A 25841-nucleotide genomic window follows, 5' to 3' on the forward strand; every position below is an offset into this window, starting at 1 on the left:
ACATCCTTTAAAACGGTATAACTTTGTAAAATCTGGACTAAATAACTTAATCTTTTTTACATGATATAAAAAGAGATTATAGGGTCCATATATGTATATGTAGAGACTAGTCTCTAAGACAATGGCTAAAATGTTTTCTTCTTTAACTTTTCTATTACTTGAAATGACAAAATAAATAAAAAAACTCATACTTTTTATCTTTTTATCTGCTCTCACAAGGCAAACTTAAAAAATATATATTTCATACATCTTGATAATTTACATGCATGCTGAAAATTTAATTGAAATCGATTGACATTGTTAAAACCTACAAACGATTGAAAATCGCGTTCAATCTTTTTTACGTATCACTTTTCAGAATGATTCAAGTAAGTTTTACTCTACGATAACTGTTAACCATGACCAACATAGTTTTCATCACTGATAACTAGGTTATAGATTTCTGTGTGAAATAAGTATTGTCTAATTTAATTCAGCGAAACCTATGTTTCTTCTCAATATGTCTTTCTTCTTATAATGATTGTAATAATTCACGAATAAAACGACAATATCTTTAAATTCTTGTAATACCTGTTAAAGTTTTGATTTGTACCTATTCCTTTTTTGTTAGAAATACGTCAAATTCGCAGTTTATCTATACCATTATAAGTGGCCAAAAAAGAATTTCCCTTACCACGAACTGTTACGAATAACTCGAATGAATTCTCCTAATCGAAAAATTGTTATAAATGAGCGAAATAAAATTTTCTCCACAAATTATGATTATCGGCTACGAGAAAAATATGCGGTTGAGCGCAACTGTTACTTATAACTAAAAATTGAAACCTCATAATCATGCATTTTCAAATAAGTTTCAAATAACTCCTGTTTCCTAACACGTCGATTTCTTCAAAAGCTACGTCGATTAACTTTTCTTTGCCTCTGATTTTATAAATAAAGAAGAAAATGAGTATTTATTATACGCCAGAGTTTACTTTAACGTTTAAATATCAATGATAGAAATGTAGAATTTGGGTTTCGATTTAAGAGGCGCGAATAATATCCATACTTAGTGGATCATTTTCCAAGTGTCCATAACGCGTCTAACACGATATTATGAGACACGGGTAATATTCTGAGTAATATTATAAAGTTAATATTTGTAGCATGACCACGCGGAGTCTTTACACGTTGACTGACCGGATAAATCTATGAAGATGTTTGGGATCAGATATTTTAAGAAATTAAAACAAACCTAAATCTCCTTGAATTCCAATATTGCCTTCAATTATCTCGTCGAGTTCCGGTATGTATTTTCCAGGTTCTCCAGCTGCTCCTTGTTTACCGGGAGCACCACGGTTTCCCGATTCGCCGGGCTCGCCCTGAATTTAATATTTGCAATGCTTATAGAACTTTTTGGTACTTGAATTATTTTGAATACATATCGTTTGTTACTTGGATATTTATTATTATACGGTTGTGTAATATGAAACGTCCGGTACCTTATAAATTAGAAATTCTAAGGAATTCTTTAGTGATCTTTTTTGAAAATTAATTATTATTTATAATAATTTATTTATTAGTTCTTAAATTATAATTACCAAAATTTATCTAGAGATTGAAAAATTAATCTAAAAACTTATCTACAGATGTATAAAATTATAACCTCGACATAACTTTCAAGGTGAAATAATGAGTTAAAATTAGGAAGGTTTATTGAAGATTGAAGAACAAATATTGTATGAATTATTGGATGATGTTTTATGCAAAAATTAAAAACTTTAAGATTTGATATTTAACATTAAAAGCATCTAATAATAGGGGTAAGATGTACTCTTCCGCCATTTTTTAAATTTTAATTATGTAGATGAACATACACATCTTCATATGTTTACTTCAATTCTACATTATGACCATTAATTCTCTTATATAAAAGTTTAAATGTTCGTATGAAAATGTTTTAAAAGATTGTTTGAACAAAATTTGTATTTATTTGTAGACCGCAGTGTTTTGTACAAAATGAATATGTTCATAAATTGCAAGATGCAGATACTACACATAAATTCTTTTTGTTTGTCACATTATTGTCGTAACTTGAAAGAAAATTCAACATTATCCTTAAATTTATAAATGTTGTTGCTATCTCGCATTTGATGTATTAATTTTTGTTATCTTATTAGCGATAACGGTCTGTTATGTAACGCGCAATTATTCGACTAAAAATACTTACATCAGATCCTCCTGCTCCTGGATTTCCCTGGTAACCTGGAGCACCTTTCTCTCCCTTTTCGCCAGCGGGTCCAATTGGACCATCTGCACCCTGTTTTCCTCTTGGCCCGTCCGTGCCCTGCTCTCCTTTCATACCCTTAGTACCCAGAAACCCTGGCCGTCCCTGTGTACAAATTTAATAACCACATTGATCACTCGGCACAATAATGCACCGGGAATTTTCCAGTTTATATCGTAGGAAGCTTATTTTACCGCCAGAACTAGCTAATTATTAGGTCGTTGCATAATTTTGTCTTTTTGGATAAAATATAATATAAATCACCAGAATTTTCACACAGTGGTTTTGACACTTTAGATACGTGTATAGTCAGTACGATAGTTTCCCTACACCTTTTAAAACGGAATAAACTTTTTGTAATTGAGCCAAGCGATCTAAACTTTTATTGACACGTTAGAGGCATTAATTTACTAGGCAATCGTTAAAAAATTGGTCGGTTCGGATGATAAAAAATATATTTTGTAGGATGATAGAAAATGCGTTTTGTAGGTCTCGATAACTTTTATACGTACTGAAAATTTCATTGAAATCGGTTGACGTATAGTTAAGTCACAACCACTAAAAAATGTAAAAGTTGCTAGTTTTTGGTGGAAATTCGTGAAAAACTGCGACATTCGCGAACCGATTTCAGTGAAATTTCCAGCATGTGTAAAAGTTATAGACTCGGATAAAAGGTGAAAAAAGGTGAGGTTTTCATATTTCTCTGTTATTCCAACTAATTACAATTTAGAAAAAGTAATTCGGATGTTGCCTAGAAAACTAGTCTCCCGTACAACTTCAACAGATTTAAGTCGTTTGGCTCAATTTTTAAATAGATCTTTTAAAACGTTCAAACACTTTCGGAAGCCACTGATAGGATTCAAGAAAGCAAGAATATATAGATAGAGTATAAGAATATATGGATAGCAAGAAAGGTATTCAAGGGTTATTGTTTTTCTAAAGTATGAGCTGCTATATGCATCTAAAAGATACGCTCGAGATACGTCCAGCCAGCAGAATTAAAAACACTGTTAATTGAATAACTTCAATGTTGTGTTGATCAAACAATAGGTTTTGCAATCTAATTTATCTCTTCTGTCGATTTTATTTACTTTTTTTGTAAATTAAATTGATCTTTTGGCAAATTAAATTCTCATGTATGTGTTTACTCGTAATACGTTTTTTTTAGTTGTTAAATTATTTTTTAAATTTGTGTTAAATTAAAAGGCTGGATTGCCAATTTTGACCCGTCAATGGGTTAATTATTGCCAAAGGAGAATATGATCTATTAAAGGATTAATTTTTAGTGCAAAATCTCTATTTACTGAATCAGTTTATATTCGCTAATTCTGCATAACCGAATACTTGTGAGGTTTACAAGATTGGCACAAATATTGGATATACCTCTACTTCATGTATTTATTTATGATTTAACCTGTAAGTAATATAAACGAAGTAATATAAGCCAGAGAAATTGAAACTGTTTATGAACTACTGATAATTATTTGCTCGAGAAATAACACGTCGATAATCATGATCTTCATTTATCTTCTCAAGGACATCCCTCAGTAATTTTTCGTCATAATTAAACTGGCGATTTCTTACATTTCTTCACATACATGGAATTTAATTGTCGAGTACATGGAACTATAATTTAATTGAAACTAATTTCAGATTTGTTTGCTAATTATCTACCAAAGGGTGCGCAACAGCAGTTGCAATGACTTCGGTATGTATTGTCAAGATCAACATTTTCAACCACTTTTTGAAATAGAACTAGGGGAGCATTAGGACATATATGAATTTAATCAAAATCAAACTTTTAATATCTCGGAATTTATAAGAGACCGTTAATTAACTCGTAAAGCAAAGTTACTCAGGATAATATTCTCGACAAGATATTTTTATCGAAAACAAATTAATCGGCAAAGTATCCCCGTAAATTAATAACTATCCGAGCAATCGTTACGTAATTAAAAAGAAATATACAAGGTTAAACTGCGATGACATAAATTGAAATAAATGCACAATAACAAATTTTTATTAACTACGTGATATTGCGTGCTCTTGTACGGTAAAACATGAAATTTGCATGTTTTTCAAAAATCTTATTTTTTGCGAGCCAAGTAATTTTTTCAAAGAGAGAGACTGTTAATATCCTGATTTTGTAGATTAAATCAGGATTTTTACTCTTATACTTCATCGTTTCTAAAAATTATACTTTTGCTCCTGAATTTTAAGGGTTGTTTTCAACTTTTCGATAGAGATGGTGGTCGATAAAAAAACAGCACATGACAAATATTTTTTCGAAAACTGTCTCCCGTAGAAATTGTACCAAAATCGTTCCGATGTGTATATATTTATAGAAGTAACACATAAGGCTCGTTTTATTCGTCTAAGGCAGGGTTCGGAATTAAACGTCACGTAACATGAGGCTCGCGATGCTACGCCTCCCGAGTGTCTCGCCGCGCGTCTCGCTTCCTGACGATCGCTTAAACGTAATTATATGCATGTGCATATAAAGCAAACACACGGCCGTGAGGTGCTCCGTGTCGAAAGAGACGACTATGATAAGTGAGACGTGTGACGAACGTCGGGTGGCGTAGTAGCCCTCACGATCTGAATGTTGTATGCCGGTTAATTCCAAACCCTAGCTATTTAATTATATTTCGGTTAAAAACATTTATCAATATATCTAAAATAACGAAACACAGTTATGTCCGAAAATTAAATGAAATCATTGAAATTAGTAGTCATTTTTTAATCATCACTATTCAGAACGATAAGATAAAATGATTTGGAAAATGATCTGTTTATCAGTATTATTTAGAAAATTATGCGATATTACTTACCGGAAGACCTTTAGAGCCCATTTCTCCATTTCGTCCACGTGCGCCATAATCACCGCGCAACCCCCTGTAGCCTTTATATCCCTTTACCACTGTGGACCCGTTAGATTTCCTGTATTCGTGACTGCTAGGTGGTCCAGGTTCACCTCTATCTCCCAATTCACCTGGTGAACCTTTCACGCCGTAGACTGTATCGCCAGGTTCACCTTGCAAACCTGGTAAGCCTATCCCGCCAGAATAACCCTAAAATCATACAATTATTTTGTTAATTATTTAAATGTAGTTGATATCAAGTCGTTGTAAGACGGGCGAACGCTTCAGTTATTGTGTACAACTCACGTTCAATGCATTGCATGCGGTATATTTTAGCGTTTTTTCAATAATTTGATTTTAACTTTGCACGCAACCATATAGTAACATGAACCCGCTATACATTGAAACTAAATAATTAATAAACACTAATCTAAATATCTCAACAATTTGCATTTGCGAGTAATATGTTAAATACTAAAATTACTAGATTTCCGAAAGATATAACATTTTTTATGAGATTTTACCTTACAAGGATATTTGATAAAGTGAACAATTTTATTACTTCTGTATTTTTTTATGACCGTATGTTGATAAATCAATAAGAATTATAGTTTCTCATGTAGCTCTTTTACTATATAAAGAAAGTTGTAGTAGTTGTTGCAATTCTTCATTTTCATAATTCTTCATTTGGCAATTATCTATCTTTGGGGATCAAAGATTGTCGACTTTGTATGGCATATGTATTATCGTAGATATTGACGGGAAAACACCGAAAATGCAAATTCTAACGTGTAAAACCTGTATAAAATTAACAATTCTTAGTAGATAAAAAATAAATTACAAAAATTATATGTTTTAAATACTGTTTAAAGTAATAACTGTTGCAAGATGTTTTCAAGCGATTCTAATTGTAGATAAAAATCACGTATTTAACAACAAATCATTGATCTGTGCAATCTAGTTGTCTAAATGTTTAAAAAAATATGATTTTTACCCTCGATTTTCGAGATGAAAGCCATATTTCTCAGCTTCTAGAGACGGATCATTTCAGATATAACAAACTATGCACATCACGCTATATTGTACTAAAATCTTGTTAAAATCAGCGTGTTACACTTGGAAAGGTTCGCTGCAAAAGCATTCATGTCGATGCCTTTAACATAATTTGTGCAAAGATCAGTAAAATAATATCGAATGTCCTAATGATAAGCTACACAATCAGCTTCGGCGCTTAATAAGACCTCTTCCATTGCATTCTCTTATAATAGATTGTGCATCAATTGAAGGCGTGATTTCGGAGATTTGCATTCGGGTATAGAAGTTCATTAGTTCGTATAGCCTCGAGTGCAATTCTCCATTATTATTACTCTCCGTTATCGCGCGCTTTTACTCCTGAGAATACAATGCTACGTGCCGAATTCGGAGAGTTCTAAGCTAACTTTCAACTTAAGAGTTATTCGAATACATAGGAATGTTGGGTGAAACTATAAAATGTCCGTTTACAAAATAATAGGCAGGTTAACGTTTAATCAAGCGTTTCCTGGCACAAATGCAGAAGTAATCCTATTACTGAGTTTGTCCTTGTTTTCATAGGAAAATGATCATTCTCCCACTGAGAATCTTTACCAATTATTGTCTTTATCAGTTATTGTCATGTTATCTTTATTGTGCGTGAACTGGACAAAACCATTACAAATACATTGTGCACATACGATTGTCCACGATTGTTCATTAATTGGGAGCTGATTGTATTATATAAGTATCGATTTTCATAACATAGTATTTTATCTATAAGTGGCAGGACTTCGTATCTGTAGAGTTACGGTTATGGAAGAGATGTTCTAAATGTAAAGAGGTGCAGTGTAAAGAACTTTAAGAATGTAAAGAACTCGTACAAGCTCGGTCTTTTAAATTGAAAATTCAGAATGTTTTATTTCTGGGGTTTTCGTCAATAAAACCTGTACCATAGTATTTTTTTCGTTTTTCTGATTATTGATACACAAGTAATTATGATCGTAATTATATCGTACTCAATGTAATTTTAATAAGAAAAATGAGGTGGATGCGACGGCAAAGTTAAGATATAAAAGAATAAAAAATTAGAAAAGTCGCAATCTTTAGATTAAATACAAACAGAAGTTCTGCATATTTTTACGTAGAATATGATTCCGATATCAAAAATATAGATTTATGATAAAAAAATCAAGATGACCTTCAAAAAAACCTTGAAAATGCACGCGCGTTTAGTATAGTCAGAATTAGTATAGTCATTTGACTCCCCGCACAAAATACTAAAGGACATGTGCCAGTTTGGTTTTTCTTTAAGTCACGTTTATACGAGACTTTTCACAATCTCAACTTGAATTTGTCACCCTGTATAATTCCAAAGTAACTGCGGATTGTATTCGTCTCCGAACAAGGCTATATCTATACAGCGAAATGCGAGAGGTAAGTTTATTCGGTTCCAACATCTCGACTGACAGAGGATCCAAATTCTATCCAATTTCTCATGTTGTCGTGGTCTAATCGTAAGTGAAAGCTGTACACATGTATTCACCAGTTTAGAGGATTGTCGATGCAGGAAACAGAGGTTTCGTGTTTCCTAGAAGTAGCCAATCTTCTCGAGAGAAGACGGCAGCCTGCGTTATCAGTGACAGTCACGTCAGCGAATGTTTGCCGGTGGAGCTAGACGATTCGGATTTCAGCAGATGCTGGCCCGTTTCGCATTTAGCGATTGACACGTGGCATACTTCTTTTCCTACAACTCCTTCAATTTACACGCAGTTATTCTGTATCATGTATTCTTTAAAATATTAAAAAATTTGTTTCGAACCAATACATGTTTAATTAAACTCAAAGTACATCTCTAACGGAGGAAAGCAGTTTCAGGAGAAGATTAATGATTATGTGCTACTAATAGTCTGTGAATTTTTAAAAAAAGCTACATTAACATTTTCTTCTTCCTCTTATTATGTTATCGCGTTACTGTTAATTCATTAATTCATTACTATTTTGTATTTAATTTCCTCAATTTTCTCATATATGTATCAAATCCGTAATTCAGTTATTCATTATTGAATATTTCTGGTTATTTCAAACATTCTTATCTAGAATTTCGAAGATACTCTTAAATTATGAGAAATATTTCTAAAGTGGTAGTGTGTTATTAGTAAACTGTTGATCTTTATGCAAATTAAAAATTATTTCCTACAATTACAAAATACACGAATATTTCGTGTTCAGAATTGATTGTATTCTTTCTCAAACTGTCTGCGATCCGAAGTTTTTACATGAGTGTGCAAAATTTATATAATTTGAAAGCAATAAATGTCGGTTTCGAGGTGTAAATTAGTTGTTAATACACGGTTATAAAAAAAAGTTTATTCTGATATGTGAAGTGAAAGTTGAAAATGCGATGCATAACGACCTGGATTACAAAGGGAAAGCAGCAGAGAAATATACTTTTGTCACATCGTTGCTAAAAGTAAAATCAGATTATAGAACCAAATAAGTATGTCAATTAGTTCAAGGTTACATTAAATTATAGAGAGTTAATAATTTTAATAAATTGATACTAATATCGTCTAAACTATTAACTGTTTTAAATTTCAGTTTCATCTTCTTATTTGTTTTTGTTTCGTATTTTCATTTTTTCAAACTCATACTTTTGAATTTTTACTTGCTTTTAAAATCTTTAATAACATCGTGACAAATATATTGTTTCGAAGAAAGAAATTGTAGAAGCAATATGACTGAAATATATTTGAATTTCGAAAAAACCAAAGAACAAAACGAAATTAATTGATTATTGAGAAAAGTATGGAATCATATGTAAATTACTTTGATTAACTACATAATTTGGCTATACTGTGTGCACATTTTCACAGCTGCTTGATGGCCGTGCCCATGTTTACTCTACTGTTCATCTATTGTTCAGAGTGTTCCAACTTCGGTGATGCAACCAAGAAGGGGCTAATACTGCATGAAAAATACAATCAAAATCGAAATCGAATAATACAAATCGAAAATAAAGAATAAGATTTGAATATTTAGTATTCCCAATGATTTTCGCATAAATAATGTAAGTTTGTAGATAAATTACATCTCCTATTTTCATTTAAGTTAATTCGAAATCTCTCCCCCCCCCCCCCCCTCTCTCTCTCTCTCTTATGTTAGTAATATTTACTTATCTCAACTATTCAACACCGTAGTGGGTACGAAAGTACATACAGTGGGTAACGAAAGTATTCGAAAGCATTTTAAAACGGAATAACCTTTTTAGAGCTGAACTAAACGACTTGAATCGTTTTAGGTAATAGAGGGGTCAGTCTACTAGACCATAACTAAAATCCCTTCTTTAATTTTGTTATTGCTTGGAATGACAAGAAAGATAAAAAAAATCATGTTTGAAAATACACAGTCGATTTTCTCGACGAAGAAGCCTCAAATGTAAAATCCCTTCTTTTTCGGTTATATCACCGATGCTTGAACATCCTGTATTGGAATATTGCGTATCACCCACAATTCGAAATTTGTGCATGGGCAAAAACAAATCAAATATCGAGGAAAAATCGAGGAAAATATACACCTCGTGTAAGTGCTTGGCCTTGTGAGGCACAAGCATAACAGTTTCGAATTACAAAGGGCCCGAGTTTTCTTTTCGGGGTTCCAAAAAGGCCACGGTCAGCCGCTGAAAAGCATCTGCAGAGAAAAGAGCTTCCTCACGCGCCGTAGAATAAAGTTTCTTTTATTTAAAACTATACCTTAGTTTAAATATATTTAAACACCCATTTCCAATACCCTGCATAGATAAACTTCCTAACTATTTTCCCATGCTATCGTATCTTAACCTATATCATAATATCATAATCGCCTATTCATTCTATTTGAACTGCGGCTTCGTCTCTCTTTAGACTACAAACGTAACGATTTAAATCATCAGACTCGTTTAAATTAAAAGGATTCTCGTTGTAAAAGTTAAAAATTTTTCATTTTCTACGTTATTGAGCTCAATGATCTGCAATACTTAATCGTGTTTGTTTATAGCGACTGGTTATTGGAATTTTTAAAAATGGCTTTTGTTTTACATAATATTATTGTTCTTCGGTGATCAAACGCATTTTTAAAAATTAGATTTCTGCTATGTTCGAAATTATTAAACACAACGCAACAATTTCTTCTGAATATTTTTAATTAATAGTTTCGGTTCTTTAAAATATGTATGTTAATTGTGTCTACTTCTTCTGACTTTAATTTTTTACCTTGCGGTATATAATACAAATAGGTAATAGTTCACTATTAATTCTTTGCGCTAGTAGAATTTTCTTATATCACCTACCAGCTAGACGAATGTATTGATTAGTGAAGCAACAATGAAATATATATAATTGTGTAATAATAACAAGATAGAAAGTAATATTACGTTAGAAATAGTAACTACCATACTGTTTAATACATTTATTTAACGAAGATTGTTGTTCCATACAGTTTTCTCCTGCTTGACAACCCGAATTTGCTAAAGTCAAGGCCATCTGAAGGTCATAGTATAGTATACTAGATCTTTGAATAGATTTTTTCATCGGCATCAACTCTACGAGGTCAAAGATACAGATTTTTATTTTTAAATGACAAGGTGACCTAGACTTCTCGTTGAAAGGAAATAGTTTTCGAAATTCTTTGTATTTCAATACATTGTCGTCTAAATACCGATTAACTTTCATTTGAAACACTTTCCTGTAAGACTGTCGAAAATTCTGTATAGTAAACACCCTGTACAGCGTGTTACAGCGTTATCGCGGAGTGCATCAGGAAGGAAATCTTCGTAAACAAGGATAGCCATGGAATCTCGGAATCTTTCTTGTTGCCATTGGACTTGACCGTAAAGACGATGTCCGAAATCTGATTTTGATCGTCGGAACGGAGTTTGTCGGCCAGTTCACAATAGCGGTTACACGATTGTTCCGCGACGATTTTTACGAAGGCCGTGTAAGAGGATTCTACCGCGAGCGGTTTATCTCGTGCTATCACGGCCGGTGAGTTCTCTTAAATTCTTTTCCCTTGTTGTTCGTCTCCTTTCTGGCATGCCCGTTAAATATTACCGGAGAATACTTGGTTGACCAGACGATATTTCATGCGCGCAGGTGGCGTTTCGCCAAAAGGAACGAAACACATCCCAGGCCCCGAAAGCGTTCGGTCCTTCCTTTATCGCTCTTTCACCTCCGTCCCTTCTCTCGTTCGTTCCTCGTTCCTCGTTCCATGTACTTTCTCGCGAAACAGCGTAGCGGCGCAACCTAAACTCTCGTAAGAGAGGTTCACGAACCTCTCGAGTTGGCCCGATCGGTCGTTACGGTACCCGAGGCGGTACCCGAGGTACCAAGTACGAATAAAGGTCAATTTGTACTATCCGTTCAGACACGGAACGTTTCGGTTCCGAAAAATATTCTCGCGGATTATTAAATACGGCTGAACGTACATGGCGTTGCAAGGATGGAAGTGTGTCGAGCTCGTGGGACATTTGGACAACTTTTGACGAAGTTTAAGTAATACACTTTGCATATTTTTCGCAATTAAAACTGCCAAGTGGATATTTTTGTAAACTTCCGTAGAGCTTGATAACAACTATCGTTTCCAATTGATTTTACGCGAAGACAGTCGTCTCTTTGTAAACATTTTATAGCGTTTGTCTCGTCTTGTCTGCGATTTTTCAATTTTTATGGCGATTAAACACGTTTGGTTTGGATATTCATACTTAATTCGATAGAAATACTAAAGATGTAATGATTTCATTTCGTTCCACTCGAAAAGAATGAGCGTTTATAGTATTTTATGTTTTAATATTTTTCAACGTTATATTTTATATTATGTTTTCAGTATCTCTCCGCGTTTCTCGCGTCTACAGAAATATTTTCAATTTTTCACGTGGTCAGAATGATTTTACCATCTCAGCTCGCATATTCTTCTTTATTTAAATAAACGCAATCACCAAAATGCATTTTACATCGATTCCAAAATGCAAGTATGTCGAATCATTTCGACCACTTTTGACAAAGTCTTACAATTTTATGCATTTCTTCGGCGATTGAGGCACATCATCTATATTCTTACAAAATTTTCTGAACGCTATCGTTTCCGGTTGATTTTAAATGAAAACTGTCGTTTTAAAACTTTTCACCATGTTTTATCACTTTGTTCAGCGTTTGAAGATATTTTGAATATTCATTCATAATTCGATAAAAGTTGTTCAGAATTAGTGTTTTCATTTTGTCTTACTTAGAGAAAAGGTTTAAGCACTTTAACGTTTTTTAGTGTTTTTTTACCGTGTACGACCTATTTGATATAGTTTTACGGTTTTTTTTTGTATTTTTCTAACGATTCAAAGCAATTGATCAGGATATTCTTGCATATTTCGACAGAATTTGAAAAGAGCCAGAGTACAGTGATATCTTTTCACAAAAGTTACTTTTCACAGAAAGATCAAAATATAATATTCAAAGTATACATATATAACTTATATATTAGATAAACCGAGAAGTAATCAAAATTTGTTCAATGTGCTTATTCACTGTCAATTTGTGTGGAGACACGGTCCAGTAAACATATAAGTTTTGTTGCTACGGTCAAACTTGGCTGTAAATTCTATTTTTCGGTTGAAAAATTATTTCTAGTAACGGGGAAAGATGTCAAGGCCAACAATAGAAGAAGAACACTTACATCATAGTATGCTATTTTTATTCAAATATCATAAATTATTAAATATTATTATTATTTATAATTATTATTATTATTGATTAATTATAAATATTATTATTGATATTATTCATTAATTAAACAAATATTACAGATCGTTTAAAAAGTTTAACAGTGGAAATAGGAATCTCGAACATGTTGAACGAAAGGGGCGATCTCAAAAATTAGATGATTTCCTGAGGACGATGGTGGATTTAGATCCTCGTCGAACTATTAGGGGATTACGACTGAAGATCGGTTCTCCATGGTCTACAGTTTAGGATCATATTCATCGCGTAGGACGAGTGTATAAAAAAGGAATTTTGGTTTCTCACGAATTTACAGAGACGGCACTCGATCAACGGCGTAGATTCTGCGCGTTTCCTTTCTCTCAGTATGAAACCGATCCGTTTTTGCGACAAATTGTAACTGTCATGAAACTTTTACTTAATCCACCTTATTCACCAGATCTCGTTGGATTACTACCTTTTCAGATCGTTAAAGCATACATTAAGAGGTAAAAAACTGTAACAATATTGAAGAAGTGAAAACGCACTTGGAAAAGTTTTTCAATGCAAAATCGAAGGATTTTTTTCAAAAAAGGAATCAAACAGCTGCCAATACGCTGGCAAACGGTATTAATAAATTATTTTGTTGATTAAAATGTAGGATTTCTTTAAATAACTGTTTTGCCAACAAACGTATTTTTGATTACTTTTTTCAGTTTATCTAATACGTTTCAAAGTGTTAAACTTTTCGAATTCTCGTGCTTTGCAATACCTCATAGATGATCTTTAACGTTTCAAGCTAAAGTTTATCCCTAAAGCAAAATTTTCCAACATCTATTGTATAAAAATAAGTCGAGTTTTCCTTCCTGACGCTATAACTCCAGAACGCACGAACCGATTTCCACGGTTTTGCATTCGTTGGAAAGGTCTCGGGCTCCGTGAGGTTTATAGCAACCAAAATTCTGGAAAAATTTCAACAGAAAAGCAGGAAAACAGGGAAAATCATTTTTCACATACAGCGCCATCTCTGATACATAGCATGTACTACAAACCAATATGGTTTATAAAACAAAAAAAATAACTTTTCTTCATCTTTTAATCCCCAAACGAGATGTTACAAAAAACGAAGCCATCTGGTGGCGAAACGGAGTTCGCCGGGTTTGCTAGTATGCTATAAAAGTGAATTTTGCACACAAGCAACGAAAAGTACTTTTGAATTAAAATCTTTTGTTTTCCTTCTCAGTATGTCCTAAATGGTTGTCATATAATGTAGCACTAAAGAAGAAATTGCTATGTAGTTATCGAAAGATCCGCTTTAAAAGAAAAATGTAAACTACGATATCCAATTGAAAAATTTTACCGGATTTTACTTATTTTTGTTCATCTTTAAGATACTTAAGTTTAAAGTGTCAAGTGGTGCCAATCAATACTCTCCTCAAACAATATTACATATGTACAAATTAAGATCGATATATTAAATTTTATATTGAAACTTTAAATATAATTATAGCCCAATATCGAAAAATTATTGATAGTTTCGAAAACTAAGTTAAAAACGATGCTTATGTCAGTAATTTCCGATCTTCCATTTTGTATTTTGCATTTTTGATAGCACATTCAAATTCGACAATCTTGAAAACGCGAGAGTGGTACTGATTTTTCTAAAAATCGTACAAACTTAGAAATCGTGGTCAACTTTTTTGGAGAATGTAACACTGGGAGTCGCACATTCGTTCAGACATTTCAAACAAATTTCGTCCGACATTCTCACAAGATTGTTTCGGTTAAAGGATACGTGAATGAACGTACAATATATTGCACATATGTTGTCTCAGACTAGATCTTGCGAATGAACGGACGTGTAATCAATAATTTATTACAACGAACGAAAAAAACCATTAAATTAGATTAAATGAATAAATTAGTTGTTAATAAACTGCTCGAATAAAATCCAATGCCGTCCATACATTTTTCAATTCTCTTAAAGTTTATGGACCGTTGAACCATGTCTTTTTCTATACAGCACAAATCCGTTTGAGATAAACTACTAAGAGTGAATGTAGATGCGAAGGTGCATTCTTGACGCGTGAAGACTATACATTTGTCGCTTCTTGTTGCCGGACGCAAAACGATAGTGTAGTAGGCCGTAATATGTATAAGGCGATCGATATAATGTAAGAACAATTTAGCTTTTAAGGGCATTGTAGGGACCAAAAGGTGCAAGCTGCATCCGCCATTGCGATGGCAACAGTTTAAACAACGAAGATCGGTTAACAGTTTTCGTCTGTTCAAAGGGACGGCAAAGTTGTTCTGAAAGTCAAAGTGTAAAGGAATCTAAAAGTTGTTCTGAAAGTCAAAATGTAAAGGAATCTAAGAGTTGTTCTGAAATTCGAAGTGTAAAGGAATCTAAGAGTTGTTCTGAAAGTCGAAGTGTAAAGGAATCTAAGAGTTGCTCTGAAAGTCAAAGTGTAAAGGAATCTAAGAGTTATTCTGAAAGTCAAATTGTAAAGGAATCTAAGAGTTCTGAAAGTCGAAGTGTAAAGAAGTCTGAGAGAGTTGTTCTGAAATTCGAAGAATGAAGAAGCTTAAAAGTTGTCGAGTAGTCGTCTTCTCAGTTTCGATATTTTTCTGTTAATTATTCTAGTCTTAGTTTTTCGAATTTTAAACGAACTTATTATTAAATATATTCTTACAATAATAACAAGTAACGATGGCCAAACATCACATCGTTTTTGCCTGAAGCGCAATGATCGAAACATTAAGTGTCCAAACGGATAATACGAGTTGATTTTCAAAATCGCGTTTCAGTACTCACCATGTCGCCCGTTTCACCTGGAAGGCCCATTTCGCCAGGAATCCCATACGATCCTGGATAACCCTGAGGACAAAATAAAAGTGATTTACCAGCGAATGGATGTAATGAATCTGGACCACCTGAGAACTTGCATTTCAGAAGGCAAAGAAGCTTGCTTCATGAAATCGATAATCCTGTCTATTATTATTATTTATTTTATTTTTTTTATATATTTTCGAATGATATTGAAACGCATTTTCGTAATTGTTTATAGTTAAGGGAACAATGACAATTGTCTGGCGTACAATTGACTTTTATAAATTGCTAGAACAAACTGTACATCGCTTGTGTTATTGTAATCTCAAATGAAAATTTCCATAATAATTTTTACTCGTACATACAACTATAAGTTTTGGGATTATAATAAACATTGTTATATCAATAATGTAAAAAATTTAAATAGTACAAACCAAGCAAGTGGACAATTTGGCTTATCTTTGACAGAAGAATTGCTCGACTAGATTTTTACAAAAACTGACTTAAGAATGTTATAAAATTAAAACAAATTATATTAGTTGATATTTTTATTTGAGCTTATATTAAAATTTTGAACAATAAATTTTGTAAATGTCAGTAACATACATCGAAATTGGTTAACGTGAATAAGTTAACTCTCGATCAATAACTACATATATTATTAATAAGAAATCTGGAGATTTCTACAGTTTGCATTACCTGCAACTGATTTATGCGTCAATTAGGCCGATCCATTGTTAAAATTTGTGTCATTGGCTCAATGTTATATAAAAATGTTGGAAAACCTGATTTGTTTTGTAATTCCACATAATTCGTATTGGTTTCAAACCAGTACAAACTTCATTTTTTATTCAAATAGTTCAAATTTCGGAATGATTTGCAAGATTTCGAGATCTTAACATTATAAAAAATTATTTGGTTATCTTTGCTAAAGTAGAATACCAAAATGTAAGAAAATAGAAAAATGTCAATGACTTAAGAAAGTCTATTATACACAACTTTGACAACAAATACAAAATAAAGCCATCATTAATCATCACATAAATCATTAGCAAAAAGAACGACCGTGATAATTAAATATAAAAGGGGTGTCACGAAGTATTAAACATTAACCATACTCGATTTACTTGCTTCCATCAATTATTACTTAAAAAAAAAAATATCGGGTTTAGAATTACACGTAATATTTACATTATTTATTATATAAAACTAAATCAATTACAAAGATTTTAATTGATTTTGTTGGAATATTTTTCTAAAAATCGCTTGAAAATTTAGTTTATATTATTCAATAAAAGTAAATTAAATAATTTTGAAGTAGGTTATCCTTTTTTAAAACAGTGTGTACAATACGATTTTCGGATAATAAGGGTACTGTATGAATAAATATTTATTTGATCTCATGTTGGACCTAGAGACCTACAAAATTAACCCCAGAACGACCCCACGGGGTTTCCGGCGACCTCAGAACTTTTTAAATTGTCTGTAAACGTGTAAATAAATATTAAAGCACTGGAATTTTCCTTTCCCTCTTAACTCACGTAGCATTTTATATTTTCTACTTTAATAGTGACAAATAATATTCCGTTTATTAAGATTTTATTTTGAGTCACCCGTAACCTCGCGATGTCACTTATGCCAAAAAAATGGAAGGAAGTCGTCCTTTAAAGGTTAAAATGATAAAGGCAGGCTCTAAACTCAACAAAAGAATCCAATTTCCAATTGAAGCTCTTCAAAAGCCCGACGCCTTGATGCGATCCACGTGGATGAAGAAATTTCGACCTAGTTATATGCCACACGTATCCCGATATGCCCGTCACGTTTCAAAGCTACTGCCGCTCGCAAAACACTGTTTCTCTTTACAGCTACGTGTCCAACAGTTCCCTTCGACCTATCCTTGGCTCTCGTCCCTAAGAGTGGTTCGATTCCCGCAATTTATCCGCAGAGGGCAATGCTCTTCGAAAAAGTCATAACTTTCGACTCACTTTCAACAAATCTTCGATAACGTAGACAATATACAAATTGAACATCATGGACACCTTGCATCATTGATGCATAAGTGATGCAAGTTAGATGTTAAAGAGAATAGTTTATTACACAATGTCTACATATTTTTACAATTATAATATAAATATAATTCATTGAAATGGGAAATGAAATAAAAATGTTAAAGAAATCTGTACCTGTGACGAAAATTTAAATAATTCGTCTTATAACTGTAAAGTTATAAAAATGAACTTTTTTTAAATTTCGAATATTAGATTTATATTTCTGTTATTTAACGACATGTTTCAAGAAGTTTGACATTTTAAAAATTATATTGTAATTTATTTATGATCGATGTCCTTCTATTCCCATTTCACATGATTTCATGATTTGTTTCTACTATATATTTTGTTTGTTGCAACTTGTATATCCGATATTCACTTTATGGGGATGAACAGTAATATACATATAAGACACGTGTAAATATAATTTGTTATCTTAATTTGTTAATATATCTGCAGAAACTTATAAAATTAGAATGCATTTTTGAACTATTTAAACGCTGATATTGATGTAATATGGGAAATACTATCGTGGGGAACTGTAACATTTAGACTTTGACATCGAGTTTCTGGAAGGATTAATTTCCGACCCTTTAAGAATAACTTCGGTGTCGAGAAAAGCAAGTTCTCGGTAATCTGAATTAATTTTGTAAAAAAGATTTTGTTTACCGCAAGTCCATTGATACCCGGAGTACCACGGACACCTTTTACGCCGATAGAGTTGATACCACCGTCGCCAGGTTCACCAGTTGGCCCATAATCACCCGTCGGACCGGGAGCACCACGATTACCATAGACACCCGGTATTCCTGGTGCACCAGTACGTCCATCGGTCCCGTTGCAACCATCCAAACCGTCAGGTCCCATCACACCGGGCAAACCAGGATTACCCTATAAGCAACAGCTTCATTATTTCTAGTCTATGATTTTGTTTTTTTTAATAAGAAAATATTGCCTCCAAGTTATAAGTTTTATGCTTCGATGATATGCACTCCGTATAGGGTGATCTGTTCAATGAATAAACATCCCTAGTGAAAGAACATTTCGCATATTATATAAAAAAAATAACATTTATCATTAGATTCCGGATATTTATGCGAAAAAAAAATTATCTTAGACAATGGCAAAGTAATAGAGTCAAGTAAAAAATTAATTATCTTTTTTAATAATTTAAGTGAGTTGAAAATAATAGGTAGACGTTCTTAAGTACTTTTAATTTTATTATTGTTTTCAATTACAATTACCCCATTTGTATCATAGATGCATAAAATCCACAGTCTACAATGTCATTTTGTGTTTGCTTATAATTTGTTATACGCTTCATTTCATTACTTGTTTAAAATCTGTGCAATTTGTGAATGATTCAATAACCAGCGCTGTTTTGATTCAACTAACTAACGAAACATTGAAACACCTGGTGTTTCAATAATTAAAACATTATTTATGTACTACAACACCAACTTAGAATATATTGAGAGGCAATATTTTTTATAGTACTTTACGAATTGTATTCCATATACAAGGATCACATTTATTATTACCAAACCAATCAAAATAACTGGTTTTTGACTTATTCTTTTACAATTCTTGATGTTATAGAACATTTCTATGAGAAATTTTTAAATAAACATCTTTCTTCAAACATATAGGATAAGTGTGTCAATTACTATGCCTCTCTCTCTCTCTTTCGCTCTCGCTCTACTGGTTCCCTTTCAGAAATGTTATTTATATTTGAACACAACATTATTACATCAAAGATATTGAAGGTTTTAAATAAAATGTGATGTATATTTTTCGTAACCAAATAAGAACTCTAACTTCTTAAGACCTACAAAATGGAAAAAATAATTTAAAACATTTTTGATATAAGGTTTACTGCGATTTTGCTTTGATCTTGTCAAAACACTGAAGAAATACATTGCAAGTGAAGATGATGAATACAACAATAATGCTTCTCAAAGCAAAGGAATAAATTATTGTATTCATGAAAGTTATTTGAATTATAAAATAGCAGTAACATAATCGACTTTTTAAATATATTTTTTCTTCATAGTAATTTACTCAAACTTTATGTCTTGTTTCTATAACTGTGCACTGTGCGTATTCTTTCCTTTTTTGAATAATATTGTAAGTCTTGAAACATAAAAGTGTAATAAATTATGTTAAAAAATTTAGTACGGAAAATTTCACATTTTACATGTTTGTTATAGGATTATTTACCTATAACTGATCACAGTAATTAGATCAGTATACAGAAATTCACACGGTAACTATTATAATAGTATCGAGTGAATTTTTTTTAATTACGAATTGACATTTCGTCCTCCTAAATTCATTAACTTTAAATGATTGATTAATAAATACAAATCAAGATCTTCAATGGAAAGGTAACTCAATAATAAGTATAAAACATTTGTGACACTATCAAAGTGCCAATTATATTTTTCTATTGATTTAAGACTTTTAAAAATGAAGAATTAACAATAATTGAAGCGTACGGTAATCCTGTAAATCGTTTTTAACCTCTTAGGCACGAGGCGCCACTATAGTGGCTTCCGTGAATATTTCGTGCTTTACTCAATTGTTTTATTAATTATTAAAGTAAACGATTCAAGTGAAAGTGTGTATGTACAATACACTAAGAAAAGAATATATGTAATTAATATTATATATAACTATATGGAACAAATATGTATTAAGAAAAGTGGTAATTTAGTTATGAAAAACATTATTTGCGCAAAATCCAGCCGTGCCTAAGAGGTTAAAGTGCCATAAGAATTGAAGCATTGCATTTTAGATTCGGTTTTCAAAATCGGGTCACATGATTAAGTAATGAGTTATGCAGTATAAATATGGGTATACATATATAGTATTTCAATCAAATCTTTTGAATCGATTTTAATCAAATTTGTCGAAATCTTCGAACGCCACTTTAATGGCCATAGTAATTGACACACTCTATTATAATAGAAATGTTATGAAGTTTAAATATATCCATTCTCTTAGTATTAATCCTTTGCCCTCGAAGCTATTTTAACTGTAAATCTGAAATCATTTTCCTGGCTTATAGTATTTCCATTTTATGTAACAAAGAGTGCACTTTTATGCATACAAAATTGATTCTTGTGACTCATATCAACAGTTTCACTGCTTAACAATTTGTTGAATCTAAATTTGTTGTTATAAAAATTACCTTGAGATGTAATAGTAGAATTTTAGTGGTACTTCAGAGTCACCACTCGAGTGCAAAGGGTTAATAATTGATATTCGCAGTACTACGTTTTACTATTATAGAATAAAGACTTATACAAACCGAGCGCCCAGGAAGACCGGTAAATCCTTGTATGCCTGGATCGCCCTAAAAAGAAAAGAAAGAATAGATGTAAATTGTGTCGTCTGAAAATTTGCATCTTAAAAGTATGGGTTTTGTACTAATTTACAATAAAATACGGTAGAACCTTGATTAATCGAATCGAGGTAGACCATCTCGTGTTACAGAATTGTTCTACATTAAAGACTTGGCCATGTTTATAATAAATAATATTGCTTTTAAATCTTCTTCGATTGCGCTATTTACATGTGAAAAATATTTAAACAATAGCGAATTTCTGTACATATAAAATTAAAAATTGATTTCGGAGAAAAGTTGGACAATATTATTTCAATTTCAGTAATTCTCTAAGGATACGAATAGTTATTAACGAATTGCTAATATTTGTTCTCGCTTCTCCGCGTGGAATTTCTTACACAGTGTTGTTTTGTTAAATTTTTTCTATCCTTATTCGAACATGTACAATATTTACAAGATTTTGTGATAATACTTCGGATCGCGCAATAATTCATAACCACGAAATATATGATTACCAATATTACTATCGTATTTTATTCATTGAAACTGTTCTCTACATTATTAACTTCAAATTTCAAATTCGCGCGTCTTATACTACAATATGAAATATATCATATTCATAAAATTAAGTTGTATTCACATCAATTTGATGAATTAAAGCCAAATTCGAATTAATCGCAGAATTTATTTCAACTAAATTCATCTAAACTATCCTATTATTAATTGATTATTAGCAAAAAATTAATTTTCTTAATGATGGATACTGGTATTGTATATTTAGAAAAAATTTTACATTACCATTCTACCTCTACAATTTTTTACGTACTGCCAAAGTCATCACACTGAATAGTGTTACGAAAACTTTACTTGACGGTCGTAGTTTATTGAAATGTTAATAAATATTAATTATTAAATAAATAAATATCAGTGCATCTGTTGCAAAGGACTGTGTACACTGTTGCATTATTCACAGTTTACTAATTTTCTAAGAAAAGAAATGAGTGTGGATGTAGCCTCTGTATCTTGTAATTAAATATTCTCCGAAAATTTATATCTCCCTGATAGATTTAGAAATAGAAGGTACAAATAAAATTAAAATATTACTACTTGTTGAATATCACATAGTTACAGGTTTCGCAAATGCGTCGAATCAATAGCGTGTATTTTGCATTAATATCTTCAATGACACACGACTCGCACGTTTATAAAAAGAATCGGTTTCATGGTTACGCGATTGCCGCCTACTGCATTTGTATAAATATGGTGGCATCGTAATTGAGAAGAACGATTATTACATCGCACCCTTGATTCACTGTAAGGTCATCTAATCTGCAACCGAGAACGATCGAACGCTTCCTGAATCTGCTCGGGCATGTAAATAAGCGAAAACCTGGCTATCTGTGAACGCGATTTTGTTCCGGGTAAAGTAAAGTGCGTCGCTAACAATTGCCTGTTGCACTCAATTGCCGAGTGACAAAGAGTGCAACATAATTGTGTACGTCGCGACGCGACTACTTAGCGAAAGATTAGTGCCAGTTTTTTCGAGATCGACAGCAGCGTTCGTCCACGTCATATACGACCGCGTAATTAGATCTTCCCGGCAAACTTTGCTATTGATTTCAATTCCCATTGGTAGGAACTTTCATCGGTGGTAAGCTACAGCGAGAATTTATAAACTGTACAATAAATTGTCTTTAACTGTCCCTCAACTTGTAAAAAATGAACAATTTGAAAAGATGAGATACGATTATTCGCGGTTTGTTTTTATAATCGTTGATAATCACTTAGCGACTATAAAATTGAGACACGAGGATGGAATAATGGTATTTTCTTTTCACAAATTGTCCTTTTTTGTTTACAAGCTGGGGACAATTGGAGAGAATTTATTGTATTTCTGTTTTTTGGCAAACTGTCGATATAATATAATTTTGTAAAAATGTGAAAAATAACAATAAACCTGGACTTATTTTAAAACATGTTTTTACTTTTGTTCTGCATCATTGATTGCCCTGTAACATAATTTCGCCATAATGTAACAGGTGGGAAACTGGAAAGTATATTTCTGAGAAATATTACGGTCTGTACAATCTGTAAGTACACTGGACAATTTTGTTCATGACTAATTGTAACCTATATTTCAAGATTAAATCTTTCGTTTTACAATGACTCCTTAAAATTTGATGTACTATTTTTTTGTAATTGCTCTATTGAGCTTTGAATGAAAGATAAATCACATACTTTATTTAGTAACATAGGGTTCGCATGAGAAATCTACATGACAAAACTTGTTCCTCGTTTTTGGTTTATAATAGAAATAAAAAGGAGTCGTACACCAAGTTTAGAGAGGTAATTGTAAAGAGGAAGCTTCAATCTTCAAGTCTGCTGTCGACTTATTCGTAAAAAGAATGTTTCTATGGTTTTGAAGACGTTTCAATTTGTAGAACTGTCTTTCTGCTTGCTATACACTGTAAAAGCATGGTGTGACGTACAAAGCTTTTCCACAGTGACATTTTTTGGCTTGCTTGAGGGAGTCTTGTGCGACCTACAGAGTTTCTCAAGGTTGAGTGTTAGGTTCAAATAGGGGTTCCAAGGCACTAATAATGTCGACCGTCGTTGCTCAGGGACGCTTTCTAGCGACCCCTGGAAAGAGCCCAGAGTATGACGCGGAGTAATATAATTTTCTATACCTTAACATGTTTAGCACCAACAATCAACCACTAGAACTCCCACAAAGTTAAAGCAATTTAATCAATTAAATCGAAATTATAAATTTTAAATTTATTCGAAACATCTTAATAAAGTTCAATTCATTCGAATATATTACTTTGAACATGAATTTTCAAACTTGGTAAAAAATTAGTGTCATCCATATATGATCAAGGAAACATTCGACGTGTTAATTTGTAGCTTCATTCGTCTCTTCTATGTTTTAATACTATTGATAATATTTAATTAACAATTTCACATTAACATTGACACTAAGTTCATTTTGGCCTGTAAAAAATTGCCTTCTATGCAGAGCTCTCAATACTAAGTATCAACCCTGGTTTGTTCGTATACAACTGTATACAGGGTGATTTAGAAATGTTTAACAATCCGGAAACGAGGACTTTCTGAGAACGTTTTAAGCAACCTTTACTTTCTCTATTAGTAAGAAACACTGACCAATCAGGCGAGAACTAGGAATTTGCGTTAGGGAAGAAATTACTTCAAATGATCTTAGAAACCTCTCATTTCCCGATTGCGAGTGACTTTTGGGAGATCCTGTATATTTCTCACCAATTCTCGGAGAACTCATTATAAAATCCTGGACGTGTGTGCGTATGCCTTCATCAACAGTTTCAAACGAATTTTGTGGTATAAAATAGTCACAAATTCGATGCTCATAGAGGAATATGTTAGAGTCGACACCTGCGCGCGTGCGGCCCCTGTATTCTTCTTAAACAATTGTGCATCCCAATTTTCTTTAGTAATAGATTATACTTTAGTATTAGTACACCCAGTATAATTCATCTACTCCAACCACATCCTCTTTGATTCCAGTTGAGAAGTAAAACCAAAGCGATACACTTTTGCTGCTCAAAGTGTACCAAACTATTATAAAATTACGAGGCTAAATCTAACTTACATTAAATTTTTCTAAAGATGTAGTGACACCCTGATGATAAAGTAGGCATCGGCATTTTCTTGAATCAATAGACTTATTACAATGATTCGAAAGGGATTCAGAAGCTAGTTCAACTCACTTTGTGATATTACATTAGATTCTATGTTAAAGCTGTTTAGCTGATCCAAATGCTTCGATAAAGCATCGCTTTAACATCAGTTGCAATTTTGGAAATAAAGTAAAGTTGCTCGAGGTCAAATCAGACGAATATGAGGGATAACTGAGCTCACTGACTTGATTTTTGGTCAAGAATTGACGAACAATGAGTGACTTTGTGAGATGACGCGTTGTCGTTCAATAGTGCCCAACCGTCTAGATCGTGATAATTGAGTAGATACAACGTGAAGAATGGTCCGAATCATTTCTCGGTTTATGTTCGTAGCCGTTTCCATCATTTACAGTGATGTACTGCGGTAATTTGCAATAGAATTATATATTTCTTTCGATCGTTTCAAATTTTTGAATTGAAATTGAATTGAAATGCAGTTTAAATGTTCATTCGCTGGACAAGTTACCCTGCAATATTGTTCCATGTATTTGAATTGTTTCCCCACTTTAACCCACTATAGAATTTGATTAATAAGATAGAGTGATCTTTGGATCGACTAATAATAATGATATTTAGATAAATCACTACGACTACGATGGTCTGGCCAATGATAGCTCGTTCAAGGGCCATACTTTGGCCAGAATACTTTCTAAGAATACAGCGGAGTGCAAATAACAGGTCGTTACGAAGATTGCCTGTTAACCAGACGCGTGAGCGTAAATGTTGCGTGAAAATTGAGGAGCCGTGAAAAACGCATTAACTTGTGTCGTAAAACCTGTTTAACCAAAGTTATTTCTCTTCGTTTATGAGAATTAACGTAAACATCCGGATACAAACTTTTCCGCCAACAAATTTCTGTAAGCATTTATTTTAGTACGCGCAAAATCCCGAACGATGCATTATGTCGTATTAAAATAATTGCACCGACGTCTTAATTACGAAGGTAACGTCATTGGCAGAACGGATGGCATACGAATTAATTGGGGCGAGCCAGTCTCCGAGTGGGTTACTTTTTGCTGTTTTTGCCTCTTTCTGCCA

General features: G+C 32.6%; 1 protein-coding gene across 1 annotated transcript in view; it reads right to left on the minus strand.

The window, feature by feature from the left end:
- Window positions 1-25841, minus strand: part of LOC144477165 (uncharacterized) — a 155416-nt gene that overhangs the window by 13684 nt on the left and 115891 nt on the right. The window contains exons 3-8 of the mRNA XM_078194653.1: window positions 21052-21096; window positions 18408-18629; window positions 15676-15738; window positions 5098-5337; window positions 2210-2371; window positions 1235-1361 (exon numbers count right to left, since the gene is read on the minus strand). Of these exons, the coding sequence (XP_078050779.1) occupies window positions 1235-1361; window positions 2210-2371; window positions 5098-5337; window positions 15676-15738; window positions 18408-18629; window positions 21052-21096 (859 nt within the window). The remainder of the gene's footprint in view (window positions 1-1234; window positions 1362-2209; window positions 2372-5097; window positions 5338-15675; window positions 15739-18407; window positions 18630-21051; window positions 21097-25841) is intronic.

This window comes from Augochlora pura, chromosome 11, assembly GCF_028453695.1.
Source record: "Augochlora pura isolate Apur16 chromosome 11, APUR_v2.2.1, whole genome shotgun sequence".
Lineage (NCBI taxonomy): Eukaryota > Metazoa > Arthropoda > Insecta > Hymenoptera > Halictidae > Augochlora > Augochlora pura.